The sequence below is a fragment of the Symphalangus syndactylus genome, chromosome 18, assembly GCF_028878055.3.
Source record: "Symphalangus syndactylus isolate Jambi chromosome 18, NHGRI_mSymSyn1-v2.1_pri, whole genome shotgun sequence".
NCBI classification, from domain to species: domain Eukaryota; kingdom Metazoa; phylum Chordata; class Mammalia; order Primates; family Hylobatidae; genus Symphalangus; species Symphalangus syndactylus.
In genome coordinates, this window is record NC_072440.2 from 83,103,951 (window position 1) to 83,125,662 (window position 21,712).

At 48.9% G+C, this 21,712-nt stretch overlaps 1 protein-coding gene across 1 annotated transcript; it reads left to right on the forward strand.

Annotated features, from left to right (window-relative positions):
• Positions 1 to 770: 770 nt before the first annotated feature.
• Positions 771 to 10,141, forward strand: PCARE (photoreceptor cilium actin regulator). The gene is made up of 2 exons (XM_055252087.2): positions 771 to 4,441; positions 9,943 to 10,141. The coding sequence occupies exons 1-2, from the start codon at positions 771 to 773 to the stop codon at positions 10,139 to 10,141; spliced, it is 3,870 nt and encodes a 1,289-aa protein (XP_055108062.2).
• The last annotated feature ends 11,571 nt before the right edge of the window (positions 10,142 to 21,712 follow it).

A 21,712-nucleotide genomic window follows, 5' to 3' on the forward strand; every position in this document is an offset into this window, starting at 1 on the left:
TGCCTCTTCTTCATTCACTATCTTATTTAGAGACATTCTCTATCACTAGAGTCCTGGGGTTTTTATAAGCCACACAAACAATAATGCATTACTTCAATTATTATCTATTGTGTGTTTTGGGGGCTTCTTGATAACAGCAGATTGGAGCACACTTGGCTGGTTTGCCCTTATTAAACCGTGAAGGTCACTTCTCTTCCAGGGCCTGTAATCAACGAGCCCTCTCTTCTCTTCCACAAATGCATCTCTTCCAGAGCCTTTGCAATTATGGCTCATTTCTCTAGGTTTCATATGGCAGGCGTCTGAACAGAATTAAAAGCATGAGCACGTGCAAAAATAATCCGCTTCCCAAGATAGTAAATGCTGAGAAGTTCTATATTAGAACACACTGTGAGTGCTGACTGGCTAGGGCATGATTAACCTAATAGGCTTAAGCTGCACTTGCTATCCACATCTGTCAGGACGCGAGCAAAACACAGGCCCGTAATCCACCATGCTGGGGGCCTTCAGAATTGTCCTACTGCTCACTAACAGCAGAGGCTTCCAAACTTAGAACAACAACAGGACGACAGGTACCACTCCATCTTCACATTGGGACCAAGAAAATAAAGAGAGCTGATTCCAAGTTTAGGATATTGTACCATGGACTTCAAAGGATTCTGGCCTGAAAATTGCCTGGATGGACTAGTAAGATTGCCTTTTGTTCCTATTTCAAATATGATTCTTGGAAAATTGTGAAGGTTGTGGGTGGAAGATGACTACAAGCTGAAGTCATGGGGTGTACACCTTCACACAGTGACATTGTAAACAGCGTTGCAAAGAGTGGCATTCAGTTCTTGAAAAAGCCCAAAGCAATTCGGCCAGGATGTCAGGGCGGAAGTGAAAGGGGTTCCATCCCTTTGCTGGTTAAAAACTCCACCTGCTATGACGCTGGGGAGGGCCTGGCAGAGGAGCAGCCAAGTTCCAGGAGGAACCAAACCACAGCTAAAGGTTTTTGTCAGCTCATGGGAGATCCTGCTTCAGGCAAAAGCAAAGATATGGAAGGACTGATCCCAGGAACCAAAACCTCTTCATCCCAGCTGAACAAATCACAAAGCCACATGGCTAAGGATATTCCGTTCAAGACACAGGGTTCCCATGGATCACAAGGGGCAGACTTTTCTGGAGATGAGAGTGAGGAAAGTAGTACCCAAGATACTTCCAAATGGAAAAGGACACCAAAATGTCACACGTCAAGCACACAGAGCCACTGCTACCAAACCATCCACCCTGCTCATGAGTCTGAAGGCAAAGTGGACTTCCCGGAGCCTCTGGTAAAGGCCCACCAGCACGCTTATGCCTATCTACACTCCAGCCTCTCCAAATATGAAGCAATTCTGTGCATCATCCATCAGGCCACCCAGACCCGGGAGCTGCTGCAGCCCATGGTCAGCTTCCTGCTGCTGTGCTTTGAGGAGATCAGCCAGCTGCTGGGGGAGATCTCCAAGGATGGAGAAGTGCTCCTGCAGGAAGTCAGGGGGGATCTGGCTTGGCCTTTGAAGAAAAGAGAGCCCCAGGAGCAGCCAGATCTCCTGCAACAGCTGCTGCAGTACACAGTCAGCAAGCTGCAGGTGCTCAATGGCACGGTGGCCTCGCTCACCGGCAGCTTCCTGGAGGGCTCCAGCAGCTACCTCCACTCCACTGCAACCCACTTGGAAAATAAGCTGAGTGCAAAAAGGAATGTGGATGAACGCCTCCTGAGGGCTCTGGGGCAGCTAGAGAGCCTGGCGAGTGGCTGTGGTGACCCTGGGGTGCAGGGTCTCCCCTTGTGCTCTGAGGACAGTGGCATTGGTGCTGACAATGAGTCCGTGCAGTCAGTGGACAAGCTGGGCAAGCAAACCAGCTGGGACCTTGCACCAGAGCCCGAAGAATGGAAGTCGGTGACTTCACCCCACACAGAGGCCAGGCAGTCAGGACACACCTGGCAGCAAAGTCCATTCTGTATGGAGTCAGACAGACCCCAGGACTGCCTGCTCTCAGGGGCTCCTATGGCAAAGGTTCAGCCACGAGCACAAGATGAAGCAAGGAGCCCATACCTCTCCAGTACAAGCCCAGAAAATATCACCTCCCCACCTTTGAAGCTGGGGACAAGCACCCCATGTGATTCCTTTGGGATTGGGGTCTCTGTGGAACCACACCTTTCCAAAACCTCCAGGCTGATGGACGCTTCATCTCTCAGTGACAGTGAGGACAGCAGCCCAGAGGAGGAAGACAAAATGAGCAGCACGAGTCTGTGCGCCTGGCAAGAAAAAGCTCCACATTCAAGGCCACGATCTTCACCTGCTGACCGGGAAAGCCCATTTCAGGCCCGCACCCAGGCCCAGGAAATGATTCTGAAGATGAAGGAGGCAATCAGCGAAAGGATCAAGTTTGTCCCTGTGCCCTGTGGGCACCAGGACTGGTCTGAGGAGGAGGAGGGGAGGACAGTGGTCCCCCCGAGACCCAGCACGGTGAGTGGCAGCAGGAGGGCCCCTGAGAGGCAGAGAAGATCCCAGTCAGAGTCGTGTCTCCAGAGTCAGGTGGAGGACGCCACCTTGCAGGAGCTGCGAAGGGTCCAGAGGGACCTCAGTCAGAAGCTGGAGGCATTTTATGCCCTGGGTGCCAAAGGGCAGGGGCAGAGCCAGGAGCAGATTCTGCAGCCCAGAGCAGCAGCCGTGTGGCCCAATGGCACCTGCAGGGTCAGTCCAAGCAACACCACCAGCAGGCTCAAGGCATCCCTCACCAAGAACTTCAGTATTTTGCCTAGTCAGGACAAGAGCATCTTGCAGAAATGCAATCCCCATCCTGAGGACGAACAAGGCAAAGCTGAGAAGCTTCCAAATGCCATCCCATCAGGAGAGGTCAGTGAGGCTGCCAAGGCCACAGACTGGAATGTCAGGGGCTGTCCCACCAGAACATCCGTCAAGAAGCTTATTGAAACTTTCAGTCCCACGGAGAGTCTGAGGACGCTGGGGGACTCTAAGGACTCAGGGGCAAGTCCCTGCCTCAGGAATTGCATCATGCCCCCCAGATTTCCCATGTACAGGGGGCTAGCCCCTTTGTATCCGAAGCCCCAGATTTCTCCAGCATCAGGCAGAGAATCTCTCAAAATGGGCATAGGCTGGAAGCCCTTAGCACCTATCTTTCCCCCTCTGACTAAAGCAGAAGCAGCCAAGAGAGAGGAGCTCAGCTGTGAAATGGAGGGGAACCTCGAGCACCTCCCTCCACCGCCCCTGGAAGTTCTGATGGACAAATCATTCACTTCTCTGGAGTCCCCAGAAAGCAGCAAGTCCACAGAGAGCTCCCCCAAGGAAACCCAGGATCCAGGGCCGGGAGAGGCTGGCCCCACCAGGAGAACATGGGCTTCCCCAAAGCTGAGGGCCTCTATGAGCCCCCTGGACTTGCTGCCCAGCAAGAGCACTGCCAGCCCGACCAAGCCTCACAGCACAGGGCCAGGGAGTGGCAGGAGCAGCTGCCAGCCCAGGAAGCCAGCCCTCGACCTGAGCCGCCCACCAGCCACCAGCCAAAGCCCCGAGGTGAAGGGTGGGGCTTGGAGTCAGGGAGAGAAGGCCACCAGCCTCTACAGGCAGCCCCGGAAGGCCATCGCCTGGCACCACTCCGGCCCTCCATCTGGGCAAAACAGGACCTCAGAGTCCAGCCTGGCCAGACCGAGGCAGAGCCGAGAGAGAAGCCCCCCTGTGGGCAGAAAGGCCTCTCCCACAAGGATACACTGGGTGCCTCAAGCAGACAAGAGGCGCCGGAGCCTGCCCTCCTCTTACAGACCTGCCCAGCCAAGCCCCTCTGCTGTGCAGACGCCCCCCAGCCCACCACTCAGCCCTGGAGCTCCCAGCCCACCTGTGAGCCCCAGGGTGCTAAGCCCACCCACCACAAAGCGGCGAACTTCCCCACCGCACCAGCCTAAGTTGCCCAGCCCTCCCCCCGAGAGTGCACCCACTCAGTGCAAGGTCCCCAGCCCTCCGACCCAGCACCCAGAAGTAACCCCCCCTTCCTCGACTCCCTCCCCATCACCCCCAATGTCCCCTTCTCAGGGGCACAAGGAAACAAGAGACTCTGAAGACAGCCAAGCAGTCATAGCCAAAGTGTCTGGAAACACACATTCCATATTCTGCCCAGCTACCTCCTCTCTGTTTGAAGCTAAACTGCCACTCTCAACAGCCCACTCACTGACCCCACCATCGCTGCCGCCAGAGGCTGGGGGCCCTCTCAGGAACGCAGCAGGATGCTGGAGGAGCAGCTCAGGGCCTTGGCTGAGAGCAGACTCACAGCGGAGAGCAGCTCTGTGTGCCCTCAACCCTCTGCCTTTCCTCAGGAGGACAGCTTCTGACCGCCAGCCGGGTGGCCGACCGCAGCCTCCCGCCTTGGACCCCACCAGCACCTCTTGTGAATCCCAGCTCGGCCAAAGCAGGTAAGGAGTGTCCTGGGGTCACTGCCCTTCAGCGGCTTGGACTAGAGAGGAACAGAGCGAATGGGCCTCAGGATCTTCTGGGTCTCAGTAGTTTTCAAACTGTGCTCCAAGAGAAGAGGCAGTTGGGAAAAAGGTGTAGGGGGCAGTTCCAGCTCCCCAACTCTCCAACCTCGAGTTACTGTGCTCTTATCTGTTACACATTCCAGCTGCCTAAGAAAGATTTTAATTGAAAAGAGGCCTTGCTGTATTAAGAAAATCAAGTTCAAATGAGAACACATGGACACAGGAAGGGCACACACCGGGGCCTGTCAGGAGGGTAGGGAGCAAGGGGAGGGAGAGCCTTAGGACAAATATCTAATACCTGTGGGGCTTAAAACCTAGATGATGGGTTGATAGGTGCAGCAAACCACCATGAAACGTGTATATCTATGTAACAAACCCGCATGTTCTGCACGTGTATCCCAGAACTTAAAAAAAAAACATAAATAAAATATCAAAAAATAAAATAAAATAATAAAGTTCAAAACACTCAAGTTAGTTCAACCCCACACACCCCGTATTTTACAGCTGGGGAAACTGAGATGAAAAGGCTTGCCCTGTGGCTGGCTCACTGGCACTATGTCTCAAACCAGCAGCCTGGCTCCCCATGTTTCTGGTTCCCTGCAGGAGACTAGCATCTAGTTGGGAGGTTCTCAAACTATTTGGTCCCAGGACACCTTTTAACCCTTTAAAGTTTTTAAGAGCCCAAAAGAGCCTTTGTGTGTGGAGGCTATATCTACCAATGTTTACTGCATTGGAAGTTAAAACTGAGAAATATGTAAAATATTTATTATTTTTTAAAAAAATTATATGATAACACAAATAATATACTCTTAGAAAAAGTGTGTATTTTCTTGTGTAGATTTTTTTAAAGCTTTTATTTTAGGTTCATGGGTACATGTGCAGGTTTGTGATGTAAGTTAACTTGTGTCACAAGGGGTTTATTGTACAGATAATTTCATCACCCAGGTACTAATACCCAATAGTTATTTTTTCTGCTCCTCTCCCTCCTCCCACCTTCCACCCTCAAGTAGGCCCCAGTGTCTATTGTTCCCCTCTTTGTGCCCATGAGTTCTCATAATTCAGCTTCCACTTATAAGTAAGAACATGCAATATTTGGTTAGTTTGCTAAGGATAATTAATGGCCTCTCGCTCCATCTTGTTCTTTGTTATGGCTGCATAGTACTCCATGGTATATATATGTATTACATCTTCTTTATCCAATCTGTCATTGATGGGCATTTGGGTTGATTCCATGTCTTTGCTACTGTGAACATGTGCATGCATGTGTCTTTATGAAAAGAGTATCTTCTACAACAACAAAAAAATTGGGGAAAAGAGTAGCACTGTCTTACATTTTTTCAAATCTTTTTAGCATCTGGCTTAATATAAGATGACTGGATTCTCAGCTCTGCTTCCATGGTCAACCTATTGGGAACTCACACCTCCTGTAGACGCTGGGATCCCCACCCTGCATTCACAAAAGAATGAGTGAAAAGGAGAAGTGACATCTTAGTATTATGATGAAAATAGTTTTGATGTCGTGGGCCCCTATAAAGTGTCTCGGGAATAACCAGGGGCCCCCAGACTACACTTTGAGAATGGCCAGTCCTGGAGGCATAGAATATAAATGTGTGGCTTCCCATATCCCGAAGGACCTGGATCCACTTCTCCTCTAACTTCAAAAGTTTGTAGAGTGAGAACAAGAGTCTCTTCATGAGTGCTGAGTGCCAGAATCCAGGGGTGGGGCTGCTACCTCTCCCCCGGGCAGGCTGAGTTCCAAGTGTGCCTTTCTCATCAGGGCAACAGACGTGCATGTCATTGGCCCAGATGTGCATGTCATTGGCCCAGCCGTGCAGACAGGCCCAGGCATGCCGCCGCAATGGGGCATGAGTCAAAGTGTAGCCATTGCTGGACACTGAAAGAAGAACTCATATGCTCAAGTGGTTATTTTACGGAATACAAGGGGAAATGTGCCTTTTCCCAACCTGGCATAGAAACAAAAAAAAAAAAATGTCTGAGGTCTATTAGAGAAGAACTCTTATTAATGTGTCTATCAAGATCAGACAAAGCTCAACTAACATCGGTCCTTGCTATCTTTGCATAGCCCACAATTGTGTAAATCAGCAGTTAATTTCTGCCAGAGTGATACGTTTTGCAGACTTCACAGTCTGCCCAGGCACAAATGGTAATTTTTTACAAAGTACTCGGCCGTCAACTTAAAATAAAGATATTATCTTGGGAAAGTTGTGCATTATTACGGTTAGATAAACTTCCCCAGCCACTTGAAAGAAATGAAATATTGATTATTTTTGCGAGAATCTTAATGTAACATTGCTCTTTTCTTAAATCTAAAATGAGCTTCCTACAGTACAGTGGTTTTCATCTAAGAACCTCTATAAATGTTAATGCATTATTCCTCACTCCAGCCACTTATTCAGTTATTAGATTTCTAAAACTGTGCCCTTCAGCAGAAGAGCTTGAGAGAACAGGGACAATAAAATGGCATTAATTAAAAACACTAATATTTTAAAACAGCAGGAGCAATAATAAAGTAACATAAAATTGTTCAAGAAGAAAATAATGCCCTTCTCTCAGCCTTCTCCTCAGAATAGGGCAGCCTAAAAGGTTGTTTTATGTCCTGAATCTCAATACTTGGGGCAGGGGCGGCAGGGAGGTAACAGTGGCTTAAAAGAGAGAGGACGGTCGGGTGCAGTGGCTCATGCCTGTAATCTCAGCACTTTGGGAGGCTGAGGTGGATGGATCACCTGAGGTCAGGAGTTTGAGACCAGCCTGGCCACCATGGTAAAACCCCGTCTCTACTAAAAATACAAAAATTAGCAGGGCATGGTGGCACGCACCTGTAGTCCCAGCTACTTGGGAGGCTGAGGCACAAGAATTGCTTGAACCTGGGAAGTGGCAGTTACAGTGAGCCAAGATCATGCCATTGCACTCCAGCTTGAGTGACAGAGTGAGACCTCATCTAGAGAAAAATTTTAAAAAAGAGAGAGAGAGGAGGGTTCATAAACAGGATGCTTCCCAAGGTCACGTGGAAGGTTGTATAATGACTCGCAACCATTCCCCCACCTCTTATGACACCACACAGCTCTAAACCTTCCCACACTGTGAGCATGTGATGGGAAAGTGCTCATTCCCCAGCCCCCCTGCCCCCAGGTATAAAGTTGGCATCTGGGAGCAGAAGTGCACCTGCTGTAAGCACATCAAGCCTTTGCCACTCTGTGAATGGCAAGCATTTTTTTTCTGCCATCCTGCATATGGGGAAACACCACCAGGGACTAGGCATGATTTCCCCAAGATCATGCAACAAGCCAGTGCCAGGGAGCCAGAGGCTGCTCAGAACGGGCTGTTTCCCCAAGCAGGAACACACAGGGACACGACCACACCCATGATGTCTTGCAGCTGAGGCAGGCCTGCAAGCTGAACCAGCCTTCCCTTCCAGTCACTCCGTGCGAGGCATGAGCCCCCTTTTTTGAAAAATGGATGATGTTTATTTACCCTGGGGATTGGGAACAGCCATTGGAGGCTTACCCAGGAAGCTCAATTACTGAGCTTCAACTGTTATTTCTGTGCCAAATCCCCTAGCAGGGGTAACAGCCTCTAGGTCTCAGGATGCTGGGGCACTGTGTGCATTCGAGAAGGCTCCAGACTTTCTCCCCTCAATGTGGTGTTTTCAGTCTTTGCCTGTCCTGGACTGCCCAAGCATGCACGTTTTGCCGCCTTTACTCAGTCTCCTGGATCAGATACCCAGTGGGCCCTGGGCTCTGAACTCCTGTAGGGACCTGTGATGGGGCCAGAGGCCAACACAGATGAGATTGGCTCCATGGCACAGTGAGTTGGGTTTCTTCCTGTCTGACAACCATAGCTGTGTGCTGATCTTAGCGCCCACCCCACTTACCCACGACTCCTACCACCCACCTTGATCTTGTTCAGATCCAAATGCAAACATATTCTCCACTGGTTTGGCATCTCATGTAAGCCTAACCTCGCAGAGCTGAGCACATTGTGCAATAAAGTTTACAGATCAGGCAAGAATGTGCTGTCGCAGGCAGAGAGAAGGGCCTTCTTGCCTGTGCATGTGGGGAACTAGGGTCCTGTCCTGGCCCTGAGGCAACTGATTGAGAGCTCTGACCAAGGCCTCGTAGTCCCTGTGGTGGGATAGTGTGGTCCCTAGAGTCCTTTCCCAGTGTAACTTCCTATTCATTCAACAATGCAGCTCCATAGTGTCACTACCCACCTATGGGGCACTTATGCTATTAATACAATAGTATGCCAAGGGTCTTCCATGCTTCACCCAGTATTGATACCTATGAGTGCCTGATGAGCTGGGTACTATTATTGCTTCCTTTTTTTTTTTTTTTATTTTAAGATGGAATTTTATTCTTGTTGCCCAGACCGGAGTGCTATGGCGCAATCTTGGCTCACTGCAACCTCCGCCTCCTGGGTTCAAGCGATTCTCCTGTCTCAGCCTCCTGAGTAGCTGGGATTACAGGTGTCCGCCACTATGCTCGGCTAATTTTTGGTATTTTTAGTAGAGATGGGGGGTTCACCATGTTAGCCAGGCTGGTCTCGAACTCCTGACCCCAGGTGATCCGCCCTCCTTGGCCTCCCAAAGTGCTGGGATTACACGTGTGAGCCAACACGCCCGGCCTATTACTTCCATTTTATAAGGAAGGAAACAAAGATTCAGAGGGGTGAACTAATAAGCGGGAGAGTCAGAACTTGAAACCAGGCAGCCAGCCTCTAATTCCCACCCTGGGGAGCCTCAGGCTGTCCTGCCAGCAGACGGCCAGTGTGGTTTCCTGGGCGGGTCCCCTGCTAGCCGAAGCTTGCTCCATGCTCAGGGCCACCCTCCATTCTGCACTCCCAAGGCATGCCAAATCCGACTCAGGCTCCTGTGGGGGTCCCCTCGCCATGCAAAGCCCCTCTTAGCTGTGTCACTTGGCAGCTGGGAATCTCTGTTCCGGCCAAATGCGGGGCCTGGGCTAGGCCAAGCTGTTTGCATTTTTGTCTATTTAGGAAAAGGGTGGCAGCTGCACGAAGCCGGTTTTTTCCTTGTTGTTGTTGTCTTTAATTCAACTGGCTAAGCCTAACCCTTATTAAACAAGAAGTGCTTTAAAAACAAAAACAAAATAAAGGCCCAGCTCCCAGAGCTTCTGAGGGAGTTGCTTTGTTCACAACAGCAGGATCCAGGGCTTCAAGGGAAAGAAAAGGACTCAGCCTGTCACCCCAGCTCCCGCAGCGCCCACCCCTGCAGGCACACGGCAAGGGCGGCACCAGCCTGGCAAGCCTGGTATAGAGGGCGGAGGCCTGGCACCCAGGGTGAACGGGCTTGTGGGAGAGGGCTGGGGAGGGACAGAAAGGGAGAATGGAGGACAGGGGTGGGGCAGGAAGGAGCAGCAGAGGAGGAGTGTCTGAACTGCACTTGTCCTTTCTCTCGGCAGCAGCAGCGAGGAGAGCCCTAAGAAGGACACAGAGCCGGGGAGCAGCCCCTGCTCCCCTGAACTGCAGGGCGGCACCAGGCGTGCATCTCCCCCAGAGTTCTGTGTGCTGGGCCACGGGCTGCAACCGGAGCCTCGTACCGGCCACATCCAGGACAAATCCCAGCCAGAGGCACAGCCCCAGCAAGAGGAGGTGTCCTGACAGGCTGACGAGGGGACCACACTCACGCAGTCACCCCAGAAGGTCAAGTGTGACAGCCAAGTGTCCAGCCTGACCCAGAGATGGTGGGCAAACCAAACTCCTACTGAGGTGTCCCGGAAAGGCCTGGAAGGTGCACTGCCCAGCGGGTCTGCTGAATTTTAAACAATCGCCGTTTTCAGTCCCAGATCCTGCTCTGCCTTGGGGTTCAAAGGTTAACCAGAACTTTAGACCCCACAATGACAGTATTTAATGCTTCAAGTGATGGCCTTATTTGGGGTGGGGTAGAGGGTGGAGAATGTATTTGTTGCATGCTTGATAGGGTTTTAACTGGGTTCGTTCCTTGAGATCACTTAAGCCTCACAACAGTGAATGAAGCAGATAGCATTCTCCAGTTTTGCGCATATGAAAACTGAAGGTGTGGGGAGAGGCCCCCTCAGGTGTCTGGCTGAAGGTCATACAGCTAAGAAGAGAATAGAGCAAAATTTTGCACAGATGAGTCTGGTGCTAGAATCTCTCTGCTCTTTTTATTACATTCCATTGTCCATAAGTATTGCGTCACTCCACCTGCCTAAAGCAGACATGGGTGCGCAAATGGTCGCAAAGCTTCTTTGTTGTAAGGTTAAGTAGTGGCACAGCATTGAAGTCCCTATTGAGAGCTTTGTTTAGAAGCACATGGCTCCCAAAATGAGAAGGCTGAATGAGCTGGGATTAAAACACACAGCCCCACCCATCCTCTGTCCTCTCCTCCTTCCCAAGCTGAGTCTCAATGCTGTAAACTTAAAGCTGACAGCTCACAATACCAGCCACGCTGCCTCTCGGCCTAAGCATGTAGCAAATGCTCTCACTACCCTACGCATTACATGCTTCTCAACTGAGTAGGGTAAACCAAGCCTCCCAAACAAGGCAGCCCATTCTCCACATGCCGTGGGCGCTGGAGCTCAGAAGATAGCGTGGGTAAGGCATACGTACTCACACGCCGATCTCCCCTCGGAGGCTTCTTGGCCAACTTTATTCCCAGGTCATCTTGCAGAACTTCTGCTGGAGTCGAAATCAAAGTGAAAAACAGTCGTTCATGCCAAAAACCTGCTGCTGCCAATGAGCTAGATATTTGCTGCAGATCTTGGAATGTTTCCATTGGAGGCTGTGGTGTGCGTTCTATTTAGAAAAGATTTTGCAGTAATTGAGTAATTCAATGCCGGCTCAATGGGTTGGCAAAAGACAAGAATTCTTTCCCACCGGGGTACAGCTAAGGGACGATCCTCCAGATCTGCTGCAAAGCTGATTTTTAAAGTTTGGGGTAATTATAGACCTCAAACCCATTCTTGCTGAGATTGTGGGCTCAAAAACTTGTTAAACTGGGTCCCTAGGGACTACAGCTACCTCCCCCAGACAGAGGCTATGACTCTGAGTAAATGAATCCTACCTCGACTTGTCCAGTTATTATTCAAAGGCACCCAAAGAACAGCTGATTAAACTACCAAGAGCGGCCACAACCCAGCCCTCCGCTGGAAAGGGACACACCCAGCTGTCTGTTCACGTTTGCTCCTGTTGCCGCCCTCATCTCAGAGAAGTGCTCAGGCAGTGCCCAGGCCAGCTGATTCTAGAGCCAAGCCACACCCACTGCTGGGTGGACACTTAGGAGCTGCCCGGGCTGCAGGCAACGCAGGGAAGTCCAGCCGCCCAGGCAGGGCAGGGGCCGAGGTAAGCACGTGAGAATGGACCAGGTTCAGCAAACTTGCCCAACAGAGATCTGGGCATTCTCCCTAAATGGTTGGGCAGACCAACCATCGGGTCACCACGGGGTGAGCCTTAGGTAAGCTGGGCACTGAGTGAGCAGGAGACACACAGGGTGGGCGGCCTTTGAGGTCTAGCTCACAAGTAAGTGGCTTCAGGTGGGACAGCTCAGAAAGTGGGCCCTGCTGGGCTAGGATTTAGGGGCAGGATTCCTGGAGGTCCAAGGAAACAAAGCTGTTCCCCAGCTGCAGGGAGACTGGAGTGGGACACAGCGGGTGAAACTGGGGTACCATGAGGGGGTGTAACCACAGGAATTATAAACATTTTAGTTACTGGAACCAGGATATGAAGTGGAGCCACACCAGCAGTGAGGGGAAGCAAAGCTGAGTCTCCAGCCCAGGCCTCCTTCCATGAAGGGCATCATCTTAAAAGTCCAGGGATAGGTAGAAAGTGGAAAGAGTGGCTGAGTGCCCCCCTGCTGTGGCCATGCAAGCTAGCGGCAGCAGCAGGGAGCCAGGCAGAGTATTCCACCACAGAAGGGGTCAGTGTCATGGAGAACACGCAGGAAGGGTCCAGAATGAACAACTGTGCTTTCCGTGAGCGTGCATGGCAGGAGGCTGTCTGAGACTAGAGGTTGCCCCTCGCCAGGCTAGGCTGGTAAGCAGCAGGAAGTGCCCACCCACCATGTTGCAGGCAGACGAAGGGTACGGGGTACCCGGGTTCCTGCCACCAGCTGAGGAGATGCCCATGATGCCTCCTTGTCCCTCTGGAGGACCTCCACATTTGCCCGGTGCCAACATGTGCCAGGACAGGGCAAGGCTCCTGCCATAGGTCCCCACATGCGATGTCATAAGAGCCCCCAGCTGCCACCAGACCCAGGCAGCAGGGACAGTGAGCTGGTGACGCCATTGTGTTGCCCAGTAACCCAAGGCTACTGGAATTCCAAGTCAGCTTCCCCCACTCCAGGGAAGATGGGGAGGCGTTGCCAAGGGGCTGGGGGTCACTTAGGTCAAAGGTGAAGCAGTGCTGAGCCGACATAGGAGCAGGCGGGTCAAAGATGTGTTTTTGGCTACTATACCAACTACCAGACAGCTCAAATTACATGTGCATTAGACTTTGTACAAAAGGAATTAAATCCACAATGGAACAGTTTTGTGGCATCTGCTCAGTTTTGCCCCACTAGAGACCAGGTCTTCCACAAACTGGAGTCTGCCTTGGAGCACGCATTGCTGGTGGCAGGAGGGGCAAACCCAGCTGTACAGCTTCTCAGACAAGGGCTGCTCATGCCCACCATCTCCCTTCCACCCAAGAATGGTATCCTTGCTGCACCAAATCCACTTCCTTTGCCCAAGGGAGAAGGGAGGACAGTTTTTCTTTGTTCTGCTTTTTGTTTTAATAAAAATTATTAAGCCAATGAACCCAACTCATTGAAGACCCATGAGTTTATACTTCTTCATAGAGTTAGAAACCAAGGACTGTCCGGGATGCAGAGAAGGAGGAACCCACCACAGATCAATTTAAGGGGTACATGTCATACCCATCTTCTTACTCGGGCCAGCTCCACTCTGGAGGAGCACAGCTTTCATCTTCCCGACCATGGAGGCCCCAGAACTGTGGAGAGGGAGGTACTGAGCCCAGCCCTTTACCCAACACTTGAGTGACACTATAAACAGTTCCACCCCAGGGAAAAAACACAATTTTCGGCTCCCATCAAAAGGATTCATGGAGAAAAAAAAAGAAAGCATCATATTCTGGCAGAACAGTGATAGCTTTTTGCAAGTATAAATACAGTCTTCAAGATGAAATATAACCTCCCTCCACGGCTGGAGTCTGAGCTGTCGTTTACTCTAAGCAATATCTATTTTCCTTCCTCACATCGTGTGCCCAGTTCAGAGCCTAAAATAATCCATGTTGATAGGAAACACAGGGCAGACAGACCAAAGAGATTTTCTTTCATTGTGAAGGGCCTAGGATTGACAAGACTTGCCTCATAAACCTTACAATATGAATGAAAGGGATTTTGAGAAATATATTCTTTTTCTGAAATAAACCAGTGTTTTGCATGTATCAGGGGAGCCGCTGCGGTGAATTATAAGTGCTGATGTGTTTGTCAATTGATCATCTGGTTGATGGCTTACAGGCTGTTAAAGCACCCACTCTATCTTTCAAAGGAAATCTTTTCAAAGGTAATATATTTTTAAGTAGCCCCACATCAAAGATTCAGTTGAACTGCCATAAAGTACATGTGTTCTGAGCCTGTATTAACAGAACATGTTATACTGCACCATCGTCTACTCCCCGTGCCTACCTGAAGTTTAAATAAAGCTCCATCAATCCATCCAGACGTTTTTATGAAATTGTAATTAAAAATGCATCGCACAAGAAGAGGAGCAAACAGTTAATTCACTCAGCACTCTAATTCAATTTTATGGAGGACCCTGGACACTGCAGGCTTGATTGCACTCTTGGACTTCAGAAAGTAACTTTGTGAATGGTTGGTGGGCCCTGCATCAGGTGGCTCTAGGATTCCACCGATCTAGTCACCAGCTTCTGAACGCTGTCATTCCATACACCCTTGAAGTCTAGCACATGAGGCAGCAATCGGTTTTGGCTGGAGTGATAGCACTGGCAGGGCTCAGTTAATGCCCATAGATAAAGCTGGTTGGCCTAAATTGGAGGAAAAAGAAAAAGAGGAGGAAGAGAGCAGGAGGGGAAAGAAACAAGGGGTATGGTAAATGGGCCATGCATTCTCAGCAGCCACAGGGTATCACGCTCCTGAGGGTTGGAATTAGAACACCAGAGCCTGAGTCATGACACCTCCATTCCCTGGCTCTGTGACCTGGCATTTCTGGGCCCATGTCTTCATCTGCAAAGCAGTGATAATAATGTCAGCCTACTTATCCCGCCATCAGCATGACAGGGGCAAACCTGTCTTTTCTAAGGCATCTTTTTGAGCCATCTTGGGGAACGGAACTCATAATCCTGGCCATTTTGGTCCTTAATGTTCATCTCTGCTGCCTCCGCACTATAAGAGCCTGGTTGAGAAAAGAAGCCAATATCATTTCCCCTCATTCCTGGGCTGCGCTTTGATCTTTGGAGAAACTTAAAAACAGCTGTCAAACTCAGCAAGCATTGACTTCCTTCTTTGAAGGTTTTCATGTCTTTCAAAGTGAAGAAAAAAGACTTTACGACATTTGCTTGCAATTGCAAGTACATATGTCAAATATACCACATGGAAAAAAAACAAATTAAGCCTCTGAATCTCTCGTCTTTCCCATGTTGAGTCATGAGGCTGTCAGTCAGATAGATGACTCGCAATTACTCTGAACACTGCTAAACAGCAGGCTTCGCACACAGTGTGGGATGAGGCTCCAGTTAATAATTCTACCTTTCTTTGTATGTAACACTCTACTTTTTCAAGATGCAATTATGTACATTGTTTCATTAAATCTTTAGAGGAAAAAAGACTCTATGAGATGGACAAAGCAAGTGTTTTTTCAATACCTTTTACACATGAAAAAAACATCTCACTCCAAAGATACATTGCCAGTGAGTGCAGAGCAGGCCTCTTACCCTGGCCAGCCTTCCTCCTGATACCTGCTGAAAGCAGGATCTAGATTATTCCATAGAGGCAGTACTGGAAGGAGACAGCATACCTTTCTATGGAAGAAATTTTCCATTTTCTCCAACATTTACAAATAAGAAATTATTTTTCTTTTTAAAGATACAGGGTCTCACTCAATGTCGCCCAGGCTGGAGTGAAGTGACAATCATAGCTCACTGTAGCTCACTGCAGCCTCAAACCCCTAAGCTCAAGTGATCCTCCCACCTCAGTCTCCTGATTAACTGGGACTACAGGTATGCATCACCATTCCCAGCTACGATTTTTTATTTTTTGTAGAGATGGGGTCTTGCTCTGTTGCCCAGGCTGGTCTCAAACTCCTAGACTCAAGCAATCCTCCCACCTCAGCCTCCCAAAGTGCTGGGATTACAGGTGTGAGCTGCCACACCTAGCCCAGGACATTACTTTTCATATCTAACCAAAGTTCAGCTGAAATTCTAGCCATTCCTCAAACTAGCTTGGATGAAAACTCAAAACAAAGTTTCCAAGAGTTTTTTTGTTTGTTTGTTTGTTTTTGAGACGGAGTCTAGCTCTGTCGCCCAGGCTGGAGTGCAGTGGCGCGATCTCAGCTCACTGCAAGCTCCGCCTCCCGGGTTCCTGCCATTCCCAAGAGTTTTTAAAATAATTCCCTCTACAAATCTCAACCACTCCCATCATTTTCCAACCACACACACACACACACACACACACACACACAACTGCTGCTAGTATTAAGAAAAAAAGAAAAGTATTTTCCAAAAATCTTTGCTTCTCATCGCCATGAACCCTGAAGTGGGCTTCCAGATGAAAATTGGCAGGAGCAGACGTGGCCTCCTTCTGGAGATAGCTCTTTATTGCCAGTGCCCTACAGCGGTAAAAACCAGTGGATGAGACAGAAAAGAATATAGACCCTGGGAAACAAATTGCCTTCATGAAAATTATTTATCTAGCTATTTTTTTTCCTCCTTTGGAAGAGGACAGGATTGGCTATGTTTACAAAACCTGGTGACATTTTAAAGTGATTATTTAGTTAACGGCTTCTGACATCAGCTGCAGAAGTGCCGGATCACTTTAAGGATGTAAAAATTCTCAAGGAGAACCCAAGGTGATGCTAATAACAGCTGTCAACCCACAGAGAGGTAATTATAAAGATGTGATTAAAACAAAGCAAAGCCTTCAAATGTTACAGCCAGCTTCACTGAAACACCAGGGGACGGGATATGGTGAAACCAGCACGCCCCCTGAATAAACCCCAGTAATGATAAGGACCAAACTTGAGCCCCCAAGAGGTCCCTGACTCAGAAACACCCACCAGGGAGCACCAGTGCACACAGTGATGCTGCCGTGCTGTCTGGAACCCGGCTGGGAGCAGGCAGTTAGGACGCTGCTTCCCAGGCTTCCTGATCCTCAGAATCAGCTGCTTGATAATTTGCAGATTCCCAGGCCTTCCCCCTAGTAACAGCTCTACAGCTGAGACTAAGAGTCTGAGTTTTTAAAAAGCACTTGTTCCTGTCTCTCTCTCTCCCCGTTCTCGTCCCCCAAGCAATTCTTTTCATCAACCACATTTGGTAAAGACTGATTTAGGGATGCTGACTCCCAGGTGTGGGCTAGCCTGGGAACCTACTAACCACTGAAAGCTTTGAGATTGTGACAGAGGTTCTCAACCTTGAGAGTGAGTGATCGAGGCTCTGATTCAGTAGGTCTGAAGTACAACCCAGGGATCTGTACTTTAACAAGCACTGTGGGTGATACTGTAACAAGTAAGCCACAGTCCACACTTGGTGCCTACAGCATCCCCAGGCCAACAGCTTCCAATCAGGGCATACCTGAAGTCTCCCCTTTTTCCACTAGGAAGCTGCGGCATTACCTCTGCTTGCATATGAGCCTCTGCCAAAACTCAGGTTGTCATGGCAGACTCCCTTGCTATAGCAAGCTCTGAATAGGCTACGCTTTTCTCATGTAGGCTTCATTTGTGTCCACAAATCCTATCCCCACCAGAGGCCAAGTGTTCACAGCATGTCCAAGTAGACCTGATCAGAGCTGACCAAGTAGACCCTCTCTGCTCTGAAGCTTTTGGGAGCAAAACTCTGGGACCAGACTAACTCCAGAAATCCATGGGGTTTCAGTGGCTTATTTCAAAGGGCTCAAACTGACCCAAGAGGAGGTAAATGTCTTGGAGCCATAAAACATCCTGGAACAGAAAGTCAGGGGCTTTGGAGTCAAACAGGCCCGGACACATACCCAAGTTTCAGCCACTTTCTTGCTGTCTTAGGGCCTGACCCCGCAAAGTGTGGTCCCTGCCAGACTCACAGGATTGACATCACCTGGGAATTGAACAATAAAGAATCTCAGGCCCCACCCAGACCTGCTGAAGCAGAATCTGAACTTTACCAAGATTCCCAGGTGATTCCTGTGCACTGGCTGAGGTTATTCATTAAGCATCGCTGAGGCCCAGTTTCCTCATCAGGAAATGGAAGAAATAATATCTTCCTTATAAGATGTCAAGAATGGCAGACCTGGAACACTGCAGAATTTAATGAGGAGGTTGGCTCTTCTCAGCTTCCCTTTCTGGGCCCCCATCTTCCTCCCTCCATCACAAGGAGAACAGAAGACTTATGGTCATTTCCACCTTTCATTTCCTAATGGCAGAACTAAGTTATAATAAAAGGAAAATGCTTTAGGCAAGAAAGCGCTCTGCTCCCCTGCAAATCATACCCTCTCCAGTCTCAAGAGTCAGAAGAGTGGAGGGGAGGGAACAGCCACAAGGATAGAAGAGCTTCTGGGTTTTCTTCTCTGGGGGAAGGGATGGTTGTGAGGGCGTCTGGAGAAAGGGTAAGACAGCTGGAGAAATGGCAGGCCCCAAACAGAGAACAGCTCCCTGTTTTCGTGGCCTTATGCTAAGTACCTTATGAGAATGTTTTCAGTCATCTTCACCACAGCCAGGTGTAGGTGGGCATTGATGTCATCCACACACTAGATTGATATGGAAAGATCAGAGAGGTTGACAGATGGGTCCCAAGCCACATGCCAGCAGGCCACAGGCCTGACTCCAGGGCCTGGACTCAGTTTCTGCCATCAACCCCAGAATACTCTAGGGCTGTGAGGTAAGGGGAGCTGGCAGACCAGGAGCCCACAGGGCCTAAGCCATGGCCAGTTTCCTTTTTTATCGGATTTTTTACTGTGGTTTTTGAATTCGCCCAGCAATTAGAATCACCTGGAGTTAAAAGAAAAAAAAATACAGCTGCCTAGGCTTCACCTCAGACCAAGTGAATCAAAATCCCTGTGGGGTGGGGGTAGACCTCAGTATTTTTTAAGTCTTGCCAGATGATTCTGAAGCACAGTGAGAGGGTAGAAACATTTATCTCAGAAGGTAGGAGATAATAAAGGGAGGAGAAAACAAGATGAGAGATTTTGTTCCTGGACCAAACTGAGGGTCAGGCTGCTATTTCTCGTGGCCCAATAACAAGATGCAGATGAACTGGGGAGGAATTAATTTCCATAACCGGTTACAGGGAGAAGGCCTAGAAAATATAGCCAGACCAACTCAAATTACGAAGTTTTCCAGAGCTTACATACCTTCTAAGCTACATGTCTATGTGTAAGTGTGCATTCATCTAAAGACATAAGTGATTCATTTCTTTTAATCTGTAGCTAACATCTAAGTCCTGAAGACCTTCCTCTGGAGCCTCAATAGATTTACTTAATCTAAATGGGTCCAGGTGCTGGGGTGATTATCCTTATCTTGTCTCCTGCTAAATCCTGAAGGTTTGGGGAGTTCCTTCAGCCCCCCAATAAACTTGTTTGTGGAGGCCTGAGGAGTTTCTTCAGACACCCAGTAAAGCTTGTTTAATCTTAAACAGGTCCCACTAAGAATTCCTTCATTATCTCGTCACCCTTCAAGGCCCAGGAAAGGCCTAGGCAAACTCTTGGTGGGCTTCTGTTACATTCCAGCCTTTGTACAAGGCCACCAGCTCTCTCAGCTTTTAATGTTTAACTTAACCACTCAGTCAGTATTGAAACAGTTGTTATGGATGCCTGCATTAGTGATACCTGGCCTGCCACAATAGGACCTATAGGAAAAGTTTCCTAAAATCTCAAAAAAATTCTCCTTGATGTAAAAGGGAGTCCTGGCAGTTACAGCTCTCAGACAAGTCTTCTATGAGTCTCACTCTGAACCGAGTACACCCATTTTTCTAAGAAAACGAGTTTTTAAAATTATTTCTCTTCTCTTTTCCCCATTTCCCCTTGTTCCCCACTTCCTACTTAGCTCTTTAGAAATGCAACTATACAGCACTACTCACAATAGCAAAGACTTGGAACCAACCCAAATGTCCAACAATGATAGACTGGATTAAGAAAATGTGGCACATATACACCATGGAATACTATGCAGCCATAAAAAATGATGAGTTCATGTCCTTTGTAGGGACATGGATGAAGCTGGAAACCATCATTCTCAGCACACTATCGCAAGGACAAAAAACCAAACGTCTCATGTTCGCACTCCTAGGTGGGAATTGAACAATGAGAACACTTGGACACAGGAAGGGGAACATCACACACCGGGGCCTGTTGTGGGGTGGGGGGAGGGGGGAGGGACAGCATTAGGAGATATATCTAATGTAAATGACAAGTTAATGGGTGCAGCACACCAACATGGCACATGTATACATATGTAACAAAACTGCACGTTGTGCACATGTACCCCAGAACTTAAAATATAATAAATATATATATATATATATAAAATGCAACTATAACCTTTTACCTCCCCTTCACCAGATACTCCCTACAGGGCAGGCTCATCTAACTGTGTGTTTAGAAGCTCCAGAGCAGAACTTGCACCCACCAGGAAACTGCCTGGAGACCCAACAGTCAATTAATAACCCAAAATATGCCCACTATGAAACTCCCTCCCACCCGGAGAGCTTCAGCCACTTTATAACCTAATTCTTCCCACAAGGATGCCAACTTGACCACACGTTACATAAGTCATCAAAGCGAGTATGTGGACTCCCCCACCTGCCCGCTTCCTCTCCTGCATGCCATTTGTGCCAGCACCCCCCACTGCCCCTTTAAAAGTACCTGCTTTCTGCTCCAAAAACGACGCAGTACCCTTCAAGGCAACTTCTTCCCCTAAACTAGCTTTGGAAAAAAAAGTCAGTTTCTTTATACCAGGCCTCCCTTTTGTTCACTGGAGTCTGCAAGCAGTGAGTGACTGAACCTGCATTTTTGTTACATAGAGAGAGAGATTGAGAGAGAGAGAGAGATTGAGAGAGAGAGAGAGAATCTTCCATCATTAGAGGCTGTATTCCCACCCCCAAGAGCATCTCATGTAAGTGGAGTTCCTGGCCACACACAGAGCCAAGCAAAGGATGTGTGGGCTCAGCTCCAGCCTCAGCTCTTAGGACAATCTTCATTTCCCATGACAGGTCGTCCCATTAGATTCCCACAGGTATTCCCAACAGGCCCAGGGCCAGGTTACCAACATGCTGTCTTCCCTTCATTTTAAAAGTAATGAGATAAGGAAATCTTTGGAGACAGAAATTTCTCAAGGTACACCAGAGCCACCCAGTGCCTCCCAGCAGCGTCACGCCACAGGTGTGGTTAATAAAACCTGAAATAATGAGGGAAAAGAGAACAGTGCAAAGATGTATTCTGCACTTTTCCACTGTTTTCAGCTGTTTTCAACGCCTCCACCCCTGAGAGTGGGTGGAGGCCCATGGGATGGGAAGCTTCCTGTGTGAGAACAGACCTGGAAGGCAGGAAGACAGGACAGTGCTGCTGAGCTTCATTTCTGCCGTCAAAATCCTTACCAAACTCTACATCCTTGGCCTCCTAGGGATCTAAAAAACCCTGAAATGTTCTGACACATTCTAGGATAAAAGCAGAAAATGCAAGTCTCCTCACCAAACCAAAAACATTTGCTCAGATGACAGGCAAATGCAATTCATTAAATTGTTCAACACTTAAAACATTTACTGTCAGCCTCTTCGGCATTTGTGGATGGCTGCCTGTCTAGCAGGCCTTTAACCTGGTTCAATCAGAATCAACAAAGAGCTAGATGGTCACAGGGAAGCCCCTGCTGGGGTCACAATCAGGTGAGAAGCAGCTCACTGGGCTAGAATTACCCAAAGTCACTCTTAAGCCGCCTATGACAAGCCCAAGGCCCGGGATGACTTGCAGGCCCAACCTCACCCCAGGGCATAAGGAGGGGCCGGCCTAACTACACCTGC